Source organism: Phalacrocorax carbo, chromosome 11 (assembly GCF_963921805.1).
Source record: "Phalacrocorax carbo chromosome 11, bPhaCar2.1, whole genome shotgun sequence".
In the NCBI taxonomy this organism is placed as follows: Eukaryota; Metazoa; Chordata; class Aves; order Suliformes; family Phalacrocoracidae; genus Phalacrocorax; species Phalacrocorax carbo.
In genome coordinates, this window is record NC_087523.1 from 15111403 (window position 1) to 15125781 (window position 14379).

General features: G+C 38.9%; 1 protein-coding gene across 4 annotated transcripts in view; it reads left to right on the plus strand.

Annotated features, from left to right (window-relative positions):
* AFF2 (ALF transcription elongation factor 2) overlaps positions 1-14379 on the plus strand; it is a 341788-nt gene that overhangs the window by 259246 nt on the left and 68163 nt on the right. For all 4 annotated transcript variants that reach the window (XM_064463179.1, XM_064463180.1, XM_064463177.1 and 1 more), the window contains exon 9: positions 6342-6379. In XM_064463179.1, the coding sequence (XP_064319249.1) occupies positions 6342-6379 (38 nt within the window). The remainder of the gene's footprint in view (positions 1-6341; positions 6380-14379) is intronic.

Below are 14379 nucleotides of genomic sequence, written 5' to 3' on the forward strand. Positions count from 1 at the left end.
ATGGGTCAAGATAAAGGCAGTTTATTAAAAGCAAAGGCCACACATGGAAGCAAAAGGGAAAAATGAAAACAAAGATTTTATTCCCATCAGCAGGAGATGTCTAGCCACTTCCCAGGAAGCAGGGCTTCAGTATGCGTAGCAGTTGCTCTGGAAGACAAACATAGTAAATAACGAATGCCTACCCTTCCTCCTCCTTTCTTTCAGCTTTTATTACTGAGCAGACATCGTATGGTATGGAGTCCCCCTTTGGCCAGTTGGGGTCAGCTCTCCTGGCTATGTCCCCTCCCAAGATCTTGCTCACGCCCAGCCCACTGGTGAGCGGGGGAAATGTTGGGGAGACAGTCCTGATGCTGCGTGAGCACTGCTCAGCAGTAGCCAAAACACTGGTGTATTATCAACACCTTTCTAGCTAACAGGACAAAGCACAGCACTATGAAGGCTGCTATGGGGAAAATTAACTCCATCTCAGCCAGACCTAATAAACAGAAGCCCAAATATATCTGTGTTATTACTCAATTAAAAGCAGCTCAGTTACACCAAGGATGAAGGTGACTCCTAACCCACAGACAGACTGTTTTAGATTTGGTCACTTAAACTCTGTTTTTCATTTTACCCAGCCTTCACTGCACCAATTGAAATTAAATTTCCAGTATTTCGAGTATTCTTGAGCATCTCTCTGTGAAGCCATGAAGGTTACTGCATTGCTCAAAGCAATGACAAGAAGCTGTCTGTGGTTCATACGCAGCGGGAGTCCAATGAACCATTCTGATTTGTAGATACCACACGCTTGGTGACTTGATATTTCAAAAAATGGATCTGAGCTGATCCATCCCACATGTTTGGCTTCTGAAGGAAAGATACTAATTTTTTTTAAAATACGTCATCATGAGGAGAGTATCATCTCCACTGGTCTTGGTCCTAGATAGAGTAATATTGGGCTTTTTGTCCTCGAGGTGAGACTGACTCAGAACATCACACACACAATCTCAAATACAAGGTTGCCAACTTCATGTCAAAGGCAATTAGCAAGAAAGAAATACAGACTCCTCTATTGACATTAGAGGACAGGTAGAGGAGAGAGTAACCAATGAAATAAAGAGAAAAAAAAAAAAAAAGGAGCACACCACACACATTTATGCATGTATCATCATATACTAATCCTTCAGCCCTCGGGTTTGGGCTTTCTGATTCCCAGCACAATTCTGGATGGTTTGTTTGCTGCACACTACGTTCTCCTCCTCCACAGGAAGTCGTAGTTAGCACCAGTTGTATCATTACAGAATCAGAGCACGGTACAGTGCAGTCGATAAGTAGTGGGTTTTGGTTTGTTACTTAGGATCATAGGTAAGTCATTCTGTGTATATAAGAGAATGGTATCGCTTCCAAGACAAATTATAATCTGTGAAGATATATATAACTATGTATAATTCAACTAATGTGGAAAGTTTCTCTGGTTTGGTTGGAGTGTTAAACTGGATCTCCAAGGAGTCTTTTCAATACCTACAGGACAGAACAGCATGGCGGGTTATAAACTTACTTGTGTTGAGTCGCTTAGCTATTCACCCAAGCATACAGAGCTGGTGAGGAACTGGGAGATTAACCTCAGACTTGCAGCAGCTCATGGAAAAGTTAAAGCATGAGGTCCTTCTTTCTTCTGCCAACATGTTCGATGGCATGAAGCGCCATCTGTCTCACCCTAAGAGGCTCTTTGAGGCTTAGCAATTGCTGCCTCAGGTGGCTGATCAGTGCTTCTGGATCAAGAGGGTGAGGAGGCATTCTTGAAAAATACTTTGTGTCTAATCTCACTTTCTCAAAATCAAATACTTTTCCCTAAAAATCCTGGATTTTCAGTTATGCAGTAGAAAATATATGTTTTCTTTGGATAGCAGACACTTCCCCTGTAACACTTGACCAAAAATCTGTCTTCTGCAGATGCCAGTTATTTTATTTTGATATTTTTGAAACAGCCGCTTGTCAATTCATTCTCCTCAGGTCTTTGTGATATAGGAAAGACTGATCAAAGTACTTTTTCCAGTTCTTTCTATCCAATAGGCAGCCTGCTAATCGGTAGTGATGAAGAAAAGCATCATTTTTCAAATTTTGTGGTCCTTGTGCACAATCTAGAAGCAGTTTGTGCTTATTCCTGTGTTTAATCTTTTGCATAATAGTTAAATACTAGCTAACAAAATAAGTTTATGGGTATACCCACACTGCAGATCAAATAAAGTCAATGCAGGTGGTTCTTGAACTAATGCTAAAACTAGTGCCAAAATCAGGTGTAATACAGCACAAGAGGCGGGAGTCATTCACAGTTATAAAAGTGATGGGAAAACATTCCTGGACAAATACTGTCTCATGGATGATCCTCTGTATCTTACTGCTTTTAATGTATTCCTCATCTTCTTCCTCCTAATTCAACATTAGTCAGCTGTTGAAATAAGGTCTTGGAGAACAGAGGCACAATTATGGAAAGGCCATAATTGTTAAAAAAAAAAAATCAGAAGGAAATTACAAATTAAAGTGGAATGATTGTCTAGTTCACCCTGGCTTCCATTTTCTAATCATCCTAAATTATTTTAATGCATGTTTTCAAGATCAAAATTAGCAAAGGTCCCATGATGTAATTCTCCTAACACCCGTTGAATATTACATTATACCAGTCCAATTTCACTCCAATCTTTTGCAGCGTCATCTCCCACTGAGGGCACAGGTATCATGTTTTAGGGACCTTCTACCTGCTCTGTTTCTAGATAGTACATTTAATACATGAAGTTTAGGAATCATTGTGGAGTCAAAACCAGCTTCTTATTTGTAAAGGCCTAGGAATATAAGATTAAAAAAAAACCTTAAAACATGTTTGTGAAATATCTTAAATTAATAATCAAAAGCTCGCATCAAGTCTAAAACAAATCAAACTCAGTGATGAAGATGAGAAACAGGAATTATTAACTGAGTAGCAAGCCTGATGGAAGTTCCAGGAGATCATTTTGTTCAAAGATTAAAGGCGACGAACACTGAAATAGTTGAGGAGGATGGCTGTGAATACTTCTGACTAGAGCTGCTAAATTCAGTAATGATCAAAAGTTAATTATCAAAGCAGAGAGAACTACTCAACACAGACAATTTGAGTCAATAGCTAAGCAGCCCAGAAAAAAAGTAATTTGGAAGAAGTATTTTCCTATAATGAAGTTATATAAAAGACGTACATTTCAAAGAAACCTGCCTAAAACAAGATTGCATTCTTCCTGATCAGAGAAAAATAATTAGCTCTAATTGACAGACCTGCTGCACACCAAATATTTTCAAACAATATGTTTCTGCATCAAAGCTTAATGTGTAGAGTTACTCAATGCCACTTTGATTTTGCCTTCCTTTATGTTCTGCCACTGGGCATGCTCATGATATCACAACAAATATGCTTTGAAAAATGGATAAGCAACACCTACAAGACAAATAAAAGCAGAAGTCCAGATCCTGCATTTCTTTCTCAGATGGAATCCCTGACATATACTCTGTGCTGTGTTTAACATTGCCGTGGTCTCACTGAGAGGCAAACTGATTCATTCGTAATAGGAAATGACTGGTTGCTTGATCATCCAACATTAAACTAGGCCAGCATGTAGAATAACCTGAGCATTCGCCATATTTGTTTTAAACTCTGTATGAGTGTGTGACACTGTCCCTCCAGCATGTGCCTTTTCTTAAGTCAGGAAAGTGCCATCTCCCAGTAACAAAGGGAAAAAATGTGGAAATTCCTCATGTAAAAATCTAAGGAAAGACATGCTAGAATATTCATGGCCCAGGAAAATAAAATATATCTATAATTCTTTCTTCCTAAAGCTACCATGTTTCTTTCAAGGTAAACAGTTGCCATCAGTGTAGCTAAGTAGTCAAAAATCAAACATCCAGTTTAGACTCCGCTCTTTAATATTCTATGACTTTGACATTGCCAGTTCTCACTCCCTGAAATATCTTCATCTTCTTTAATCTTTCACGTAAACAGTTTAGCTCACACCATCACACACATGCTCTCCAGAATATCTTCTACTTTACTTTGTATTAGAACTGACTGCATTATCGTTACTTACTTGTGATCCTAGACACTCTCTGCTCTTCTGTTTTCTTGTCCTTATCTGTATTTTGATATTGGCTTTTGCATAGTGATTTTTGAAAAATTCAGGGTAAAAAAAACTGATTTAGATGCAAGTTTCACATGCTTGAACTCAGAATTGTTGTAGTCCAGCTATTTGGTATATAAAAGGGTCAAGCAAAATATCACTGTACAGGCAACAAAACTTCTGTCATTGTTGAGGGCTGTTTATGAGCTTTAAAAATAACTTTAGTTCCCTGCAGGATGGGACTGAAACTTGGCATTTAGAGGGAGGCTTGGGAAACTGAAATGCCGTTTCTGATGGCGTTTTAATCCATTTTAAATGAAGCATTTGTGTGTTGTTACATGTAGTTTATTACTCAGAAAGATTTCTTAATAACATGCTTCTGACTCTGCATTTGCATGTGGCAGCTGAAAAAGGGAGATTTGGGAGAGTATCATTGGAAAGAGGCACAACTCACATTATCTCACTAATGAGGCAGGGACCCCATTTCATCATAGGCTTGTTTGAGAGGACATAATTAGGTTTGGGTCTGTAACACTTACTTGTGCAATCTTAAGTTTAGCATTTCCTGAGGTTTAAGTGTCTTATTTAGCAACCCTACTGTACAATTAATATAATTGTTTCCTATCATGCATTCATTGAGTTATTCTTTAGATGGAAAATATCATCCAAATGAAACACATTTTTCTTTGCACGCTGGGAGCCAGCCCAGAGAATTGCTGTTGCCCCATCTCAGCTCTTACATGCTCTAATTCTTTCTCCCAAATTTTAAATTGATTATTAGGGATTTCCATGGGTTTAAACACAGATTTTATCTTTACTAAGATTGGAGGCAAAAGTGCCAAAAAATCAGGTATTTTGAAAAACTAGCCCCACAGTAGAGCCCAGAGAAAAACTCAATCTGGCAAAATTTGGAACCCTGTTGTGCAGGTCCCAGAGGTTTCAAAGTTAGTCAGTTTTCATAAAGGATTTATTTCCTCAAGGGCTTATGTGAGCATTTTTCAGGACCACTAATATTAGCAGTTCCTATGTGGGGACCATTTTACTCCCACTCCTAACCATAGCAGTGGTTAAAGTTCCTCACCAAAACCCTTCTGTTCAATTTTGGTAGGATTTATAAAAATCTCTTTGAAGGTAATTAAGCACTAAAACTTTCCTTACTATAATAGGTTTATGGATCAGTTGTCTTAATTCTGCCTTTCACCGCTATGCGTGCTTGTAATCTCGCTAACCATCTGACCGCTTTCCACATTTAAATCTATTACAGTCTGGTTCTGCAAACGCTAGGAGGAATTCTCTGAAACGATATGACAACACTAGTTTATCTGAAGGTGACATTTCAAGCCTTCTTGTGTTGAAACGTTATTTACTTATTCTGAAAAAAATCAGAGGGGGAATGCAAGGTTGGTTCAGATTACATAATTATGCCACAGAAGCATTAAAAAAAAAAATCTCCACTAAAATCTCAAGCAGCTTAACCAGTGTGATAGACTGGCGCGGCTCTGCCATCGGTGCCCCCAGCTGTGTTGCTTAGCAACATTTTAATTCAAGAAGAATCGAAGGAGATGAAATCCCTGTGGAGAGGGAAACAGAAATAAGAGGGCCGTTGACAGATGATCTGAGTTGTTTCTTCTAATATACTGTGAAGATCACTGGCTCTTTTCATGAATGATAAATGGACTGTACACAGATCAATGGGTTCAGCAATAAACTGGAACCAGGCTCCATGTCTGAGGTGGTGCAGGCCGAGAGGCCCAAAGATTTACTCATGTAGATGATTTGGAGTGTGTTTTCTCAAAGGTTTCACAAGAGGAAATTGATCTGAACATTTGGTCATCCCTTGCCCTTTTCTGTTGTTGGCGAATAAAAACTGTTTTGGAAACAGAGTCTGTTCTTCCCATTATTTTTTCCTGTTGTTCTTCTTCCAGATATGGACAGATAGCTTGTGACAAAGGGGCCAGACCTCAGAGCGGGAAATTAAGTAATCGCCTTGAATGAGCGGTTCCTAAACACTCGTGGCCGTGAAAAATAAACAAACCACACTGATATCACAAACTGGGGCAGAAGTATTTAAAACCTGTAGTGCTACCTCTCTGAAAGTGTCCAGCTCCTGCAGCCCTCTGCCCCCGTTGTGGCGGGCTGCCTGGGCATCCATGTTTGCTTGTGGCTTGGTTGTGCTTTGGTGTGTTGCTTAACTGTTTGTTTCCCCCCCTCTTCTGTTTACAGGCTGCTGAAAAGACAAAATTGAGAAACATTCCTGTAAAGTAAGTTATTTTTATATCCATTTGAAAATGCAAGTTTAATGAAGTTGTTGTATACAATCACTAAAAAGACTAGGACAGTAAGAAGGGCGATGAAAGCGATAATAGAATTCAAGTTGCTCCTAATCATAGCTATAAAAAGGTCAGTATTATTGAGGAAAGCTTTCGGTGTGTCCCAAATGATTGCACTCCCCAAGTTTCATCCAGTTTCCATAAATTAATGTGTTGTCTATGAATAGCTGCCAAATAATATCACAATCATACTCAATACATAGTGCTCCTAGCCTTGGGGAGGTTTATACATGCTAAAAAGATTATGATTTTTAATTGCAATCCTTGAGAAGGTCTGACAGGGGGGAAATAACTAGGAATGTGCCAAATGATTTCTAGACACATGGGAATATTTTGCACCTATGTATCAAGGCTTTGCTATCCTGTTGATTAAGAGCTCTTTCTCACTCCGTGTGTGTGTGTCTCACACCATACACACAGACACGTATGTTTCTGCTCTTTACAGCAGAGCTCTGTGAAGGATGAGCAAGCTACCAGGGAGCAATTTCCAGGGCATTTTATGAGAAGTTCTTAAATCTTAGGGCACTAGCAGCAACGCTCAACCATATATCATTGAATTAAGAAAGTTGCTATATAGATGTCCTGGCTCTTTGAGAAAAGGCATTTTCAGTTAAAGCTACCAGTAATCAGTGATTCTGTTTAAATAATGAATACTCCAGTCTTAATGGGCTCTTATGTACCAATAAAACACATATTTTTAGCTTCAGTAGGTGATCATTGCAGTTTAACTAAGTCCCAGTAACTGTATATTCCTGTTACAGACAGAGGAAATGTTCTTATTTTTATAGTAGTAAGCTGATCTTGCTGGCTTTTGGACTGGAGTGGTTTTGTATTTGTGAGAACATGCACTGACAGGACTCACAAATCATTGTGTTTTAGCACACATAACAAAAGAATACAGCTCTACTTCTCACTTGGCTTCCATCATGTATGGTCATTTACACCTTATAAAGTGAACGCAAAATGCGTATGAACACTCCTTGGGGTGATTAGGCAAGATGCAAGATAGTCATAAATCACTCTCTTTATATTTCATTCAGTCTGATAAAAATTAGAAATAGGATCCAGCAGGGACCTGACAGCACACGAAACTTCTAATAAGACAAGGAACCTTTCTTGCCTATAGGATTAGTTCAAATTCAGTGCAAGCTGAATTAAAGTCATTGTTAGCTGGTGTTTGTTTAATACAGAGTGCGAAATGAGCTGTGTTTTCACCTCACATTCTAGAGGATCCAGAAGTTGCAAGGTGATGAGAGTCCTGGGGAACAACTCCAAAATAATCATTTATCATTCATTCACTTTTTTTTTTAATATTTTGAGTCAAATTCTCAGGAATGGCTCAACTGAATTGAGTTTTCCCACATTTAACAAAGATATTGAGCCTTGCAGTCATTAAATAGTGTGTATGTGACAGTGATGCCCAATTAATACACCAGAAAGATTTGGGAGTGGGGGGGAAAGGGTGGTTTAGGTTAAATCATTTCTTTATGGGACTTGAGTAAGCGTAATATTTCGGAATGGAAGAAGGCCAGATGGACAGTCTCGCTCTTTCCACCTATGTGTGCATATTTCACCCTGTCATGTTTCCCCCAACTGGTTATTTAACTTCTCTTTGACTGTGTTCATGGTGGCAGCTCCAATTAGTACCATAGGGAATCCATTATACATATTAATTACACTCTGCATAACAAAAATCTGCCTAGTATTTTTCAGTGACGTGTAACCATTTAAGGTATACAGTTATGATCGTATGCTAAAACATTTCTTCTCAGGGCAAAAGTAAGAATAGTGTCTTTAAGGTAGCAGCAGTAGGTATGGATTGCATTTATATAAGCATCACAGCCACACGCTAGTACAGCTCAGGCTTGTCTAGCTTTGAGTCGTTGCTTTTGTAGCTCTCAAATGTCAAAGAGAATTTCCCTTGAATTTTAATGTTCTTCAGCTATGCAAAATAAAGTTAGTAGCTTCCATTGTCATAAGGGCTGAAAGCTGTACAGATTCCTTCTGCCATATGTGACTTATCACATACATTTTTAAAAACACATTTCTGTTATTAAGACATATGTGATAGTACACTTCTGCAAATGTGAATTGCTCTTGGCTAAAAGCCATGCACTAATAAGTTGAGTTGAATCTAACTGCATTTGACATCTGTTACAATATATATTTTTTACATATATAAATATATATATAAAATGTTCAATATTCACAGTTGTCATTAACATAAAAAAATTCCTTGTTTTTATGTTTTGCTGACATAGTTCTTGTGTCCCCAAACTGGAATCAGAAGTCACTCCCTTTTAAAGACTATGGTTTGTATAGAATCCTTGGAAAGGGTCTGATAGTGTCACTGTTTAACATATTAGTTTAGGAGCATGATGAAGATTTCACAGAAATTTACTTTTCATTGCTCAAGTTATTAATGTTGCTGGTTTAATGTTCAGGGGGTTGTTTACTGTTCTTTTTTCTTCTGTTGAATCCCTCCAGCACTTAGCACTTAAGACATAGGGAGGGAAAAAACCAAGGAAGTTTCCTTACTACAGTTCAGTAAGGCAACCAAGCAGCTGGTTTCTTAATGTCCAAGTGTCTGTAGGTGCTTAGGCTAACAGGTGTGAACTTCCTGATGTTCAAGGTGACATTTGGCTCCTTCAGAAGGCTTGGTCTCTATTCCGTGTTGCTTGTAGCACTGCAAGACAGAACACATCCGTAGGAACTCATCTCTATGCATTTGTAGCATCATTTGACATAATATTATAAATAAGCACACAGAAAATAGATAAGTCTCTGTGTCTGCAGAACTGATTTATTTCTGAAAAGTGCAGTTACTTTTCCAGAAACGTAAGACCCCTTCCTGTCTGTATGTGGCACCAAGGTGGCCCCCATAACTGCAGAATTCATTTAACCTACTTACCCTCTCCTGCCCTTGTCATATAAGGAGCACTTGCTTTCTCCCATTGGTTTTATCCATATTTACTTTGAGAGTCTGCAGTACAAAAGGGATTTCCTGGATGCAGAGTCCTAGATGCTTTCTTACTTACTTGCTGGTCCTTATCATGCTGTTCCTATCCCTGCGTCTGAAAGAGGTAGCATGACACAAACAAGTTTACCCTGTGGAGGGTTTATGATTTCTAAAGAGCTGTTACATGAGAAATGGTTTTGAATTAGGACACATCCAGAGGAAATAATCTTCTATATACCCTGTGATTTGATGGAAGCGGGGAAGAACAGTGATATCATTAAAATTCAATAGCAGCTTTGTTCTGAAACCCAACTGATGATCACTCTTCCCAGATTTTTATCCAGACTTGGAGAGGCAATGGGAGCCTACAACGGCATAGAGCCTAGAGAAATCATGTTCATGTCAACTTGGACCACATTACTTGTCTTTTATCAGTAGGTTGAGCTGCAGGATCCCCTCAGATCCATGCACAGTCAGGGTTAGGCCTCACTCTCAAGTACAAATACACTTGGCTTGGCAGCCTGTACATTAACATAGACTGAAGGTCAACCAACACAGTGCTTTATCTCTGCCAGTGGCAGAAGGTGGGGGAGGGAAGAACAGCAATTACGGAGACATCTTCCACAGAGAGTGTCCTCCCACCTTCCTGCACGCAGCTTTTTACACTTCCATAACCACATGTCCCATGTTTAGGAAGTACCAGTGGACTTAGCCTCCATCTCTTTTGAAATCTGCTTATGCTTCTTGTCCCCACAACGTACTGGGGCACTGAGCACCATAGTGTGCAAAAAATACCCTTTTGTTTGTTTTAAACCCTTTTCTCATATATTCACTGGAATAACTAAACAAGTAGTTATTCTTACACAAAAGAGCAAATGATTACTCACTGTTCTTCATTCCTGGTGTTATATATCTCTGTCATACAGACCAAGGAGTCTCCCTACTCAAAAGCCATTAATAATGCTGTTCTCCCTCTAAGTGTGTGAGCCCACCAGTGAGCTAATATAGACACAAGGTAAGTCTCTTTGCAGTTGGGAAAGGAAGACTGTGTGTCTAGTAGTATGGCAGAGACACTGGTTAGGAAGATAACCAGTTTCTTTTCACTGTTTTCCATATTAAAGAGATGAGTTCTTTGCATGGTGGTGTCCTTCTGACTAAGGACTGGATATGCTGTCACTCTAAACAACTGCCTCAGATTACAGTCCTTTATGAAAACGGACAAATGCATTCCTTGGAAAAATGTGGGCAGGTGAAAGAATGATTTGGCCAAAACCTGATGTCATCCAACACTATGAAACACAACAGTTTTGTAAGAGAGAAATTAGATTTTTAAAATGGAAAATGAATGCTTTTAAGAGTAGTTCATGTTGTCCATGAACTGCTGTAGAACTGTGAGAATATTGGAATTGACTTCTTGCTTCAGGGAAGAAAACATTGCCTTCCTCAAGTGTCCTTTATACTCTCTTCTTTTATTGTGCCTTTAAAAATCTTCAATAGAAAGCAATGGCATTTTCCCCAAACACCTGCATATGCTTAAATTTGCTGTAGATTTAATGACTTCCAGATACATGTTTTGGGATTATAGCTTGTGTTAAAATCCTGCTGCTTTTTATATTTTCAAAATATATTTGTTTTCCATCAGCCACATGTTTGTTAACCAGAAAGACTTCTGGTGTTTATTGTCTTTTCCTGCCATAAAACTCATCTTCTCCTCAGAAGGGCATCTGACTTGACTTGGTATGGTTTTCTGTCCCAACCATCATTGGAAATGCAATCCATTAACATCTGATATCTTGACATTTCAATTGACCTCTCATTTGCAAAGCGCAGTGGTATTTTTCGTGGCCTTTTCATCCTTGATTATACATGGAATAGGAGTGAATGTTTCTACTGACTGCACTTTAAAAATATCTTTGTTTTACCAGCTGGAGTGGCACCTTGTTTTTCCCTCCCTGGTTAGACCTTATTCCGCATGGAAGGTCTGAGGTCTAAGCAAGTCATGCAGAGCCAGAGGATTTTCTTATTGACTCACTAAGCGGGAGGGCAAGCAGGTCAGACTCTGAGGGTCAGTTAATGTATGCTGTAATAGCACTAACCATAAACAGATCTTTTGCTCCCATTGGCAAAAGCGCAGACTTGGTTGGTTTGTTTTTAACCAGTCAAATCAGGCACTCGTAACTAATAGAAGTACGAAAGAGGCGGTGTGCCGTTGGTACGCTGGCTCAGCTCTTCCGCTGCAGGGTATCTCCTGTCCTGTATTTAAAAAAAGAAGAAAAAAAAGTGTGTCATGTCTAGGTTGACAAACCTCCTCTTCAAGGATAATTGTATGGGAGGATGGCCATCTAGACATACATGTATGTGTATATATACGGACATTTACATATGCATAGGCACCTAAAGACTATAGGTGCCTATGGAGATCTGTGTATGTGTACCTAAAGGACTTAAACCACTGTTAAAGAAACAAAAAGCCCAAACCTCCTATAAATCTCACTCTCAGTAAAACTCCCAAGCAGTTTCCACACCGCCACCTGTTAGTCTCTGCTTCTAAACCTTCCTTCCTGTTGTTTCTCCTCAGACTATTTCTGGCAAACTACTAAATCAGCCGGCACCAATTCAATTAGTTCTAAAAATCCATTACAACATAGTGCCTAAACTGCCTGCCCATATTCATTTCTCAAAGAAATCCATTCATATTTATGTTTTAATACTTTAAGCCTAGCATGCGAGAGCACTCAAATCCCCAGTAGAAATCCAGGAAAAAGCCTGCTTACAGGCAATTATAGACAATGTTCTTTAGCCCCTGATCCTCCTAGTCTGTCCACTTAGGCATCTACACAGGTGCAAAGTTCGGTCAATGAGATCAGTTTATTGCACCAGCAGTAAAGTCCCTCAAAAATTCACAACAACCCCAAATGCCACTGATTCTGCAAGCTGGGCCACGTGGAAGGGTCTGCGCAGACATGCAGTGCTCACAGCAGGGTTGGCACCTGGAGTATCAGTATGAAAACCAATACGCATATCCTACTGTTGGTTTCCAGTGAGGTTTATTTCGGGGGCTACATCTCCTCAGCAGCACGTGAACTCTAGAAATGTTGCGAAGGATTATTTTACTCTTACAAGTTAAAGGTTAGTGTTGGAAATGGATTATAGAACTGCTGCTTTTAAACTGTTTGCAAAGAAACGCACATATTAAATCCTTTTTGATGATATCACATTAATCCCTAAATACTGATTTTTATGTAAATTTTGACTCTTGCAAAGCTCTGACAATTCAGCTATCCCCGTGTGGTTTTATCAGAGCTCAATTGCTCCTTTAGATCTTTTTTCCTTTTTGCAGTACCTTTTGCTTTATTCCAAAGTCATCACGGCAGCTGGAAGATGTAGTACTTTAGACATAAAATAATAAGTCTGTTTAATATTTTACCTTTATTTTCTGAATTTGTTCCTCTGACACATCTTGTTAGATATATTTTTATCAGTCCAAAGGATAACCACAGTAGGGCTATTTTTATTTCTAGGGAAATGATGCATGATAACTACTGGCAGGGCCCAAGACAGTAAATCAGTCCTGTTCCAACCACAGAATGTATTAAAAGTCTGTAGCCTGTGGTAATAAGTTATAATTTAGTTGACTAGCAGTTTGTTTGGACTTAAAACTGTACAAATGAGTCACATTGGCCAAGTCCTGAAATATAAAATAGTTTGTGCTTTATTAAGGTTTTCAGCTACCACCACAACAGGTACCCAGAGAAAACACACATTTTTCAAATGGGTGCAATACATTTTTATAGTTAAATGCTTCCAACTTGATTGTATAATTTATAGTAGATGGTTAAATTACCGCACGTCCTGTGTAGTGCACAATGTTTGCTTACAAGACAATGAGATGAACAGACTCCGAGAGCTCATTCATCTAATCTCTGCAAATCTGAGCACGCACCATCAATACCAAGCACGGCTGGCGGTACGCAGCCACGAGGCGCCCCTCAGCTGCCAAGCCAGGCATGTTGCTCAGTAGCCATCACAGAATTTCAGACAGCTAGAGAAACCTTCTCTTTCGTGTACTTTTATTTACAGAGCCATGTATATGCCAGTTGACCAAAGCTAATCATGCATTTGCGTAAAATTTTCCAGAAGTCTTGCAGCTGGACAAAAATAAGTATTTTCATTTGAACTGGGTCGCTTTTGTTATTTTTCAAAACAACATTTTTACACCTTCATTGTGGTACAGCTTGTCAAGATTAAAATTAAGGCAATTTCTAGTAGTTGCAAAAAAGTGAAAGTTTGAGCCAAACAAAACCTTTTTTTGCCTGAATCCTTCTTTTGACAGAAAAGAAAGTTTAGTTAAGGTCAATATTTTTTTTCCAGTTTTAGCATGCTGTTGATCAAAGGACTACGCTTCTCTCCTCGCTCATGCTGTGGTTTTGATCATTTTAGACTTTATATTTGTCTTTCTGGTTATTATTTTTAATTTTAAGTTACTTAGCATTTATTCAAACAATTATTCTAAGTGTTTGCTTTGGGCGTTGTATTAAGTAGCAGCTGTTTTCTAACTACCTGTGATCTTTTATAAATTAATGCTTTAAAAATGTGCTTCTGTTCAATTAAGATATTGCAACCAAGCAACAAATGCTAGCAAAATTGAAGAAAAGGCCTGATCCTGGTATGAATGGGAGTACATGTTCTGCTGGTTTCAGTACAGCTGGATTCAGATGTCATAGCCCTGAATTTCACTGTTATGCCATTTTTGTGCTGCTGGAAGATAAATAACCAGAGCAAAACTGTAAGCGGTGTTAGTGTATACATATAACTATGTGGTTTATTTAGGTTCTAGCATGTACTAGACACTCTCCAGATGAAGATCCCTGCCTTGGAGAGCCTGGTAAGAGGCAGTGGATAAAGCTGCCAGGCAGTGGGATTTAACTGTGGCTGTCAGCAGTATCTTTGAAATCTGTAGGCCTGTGTCTGC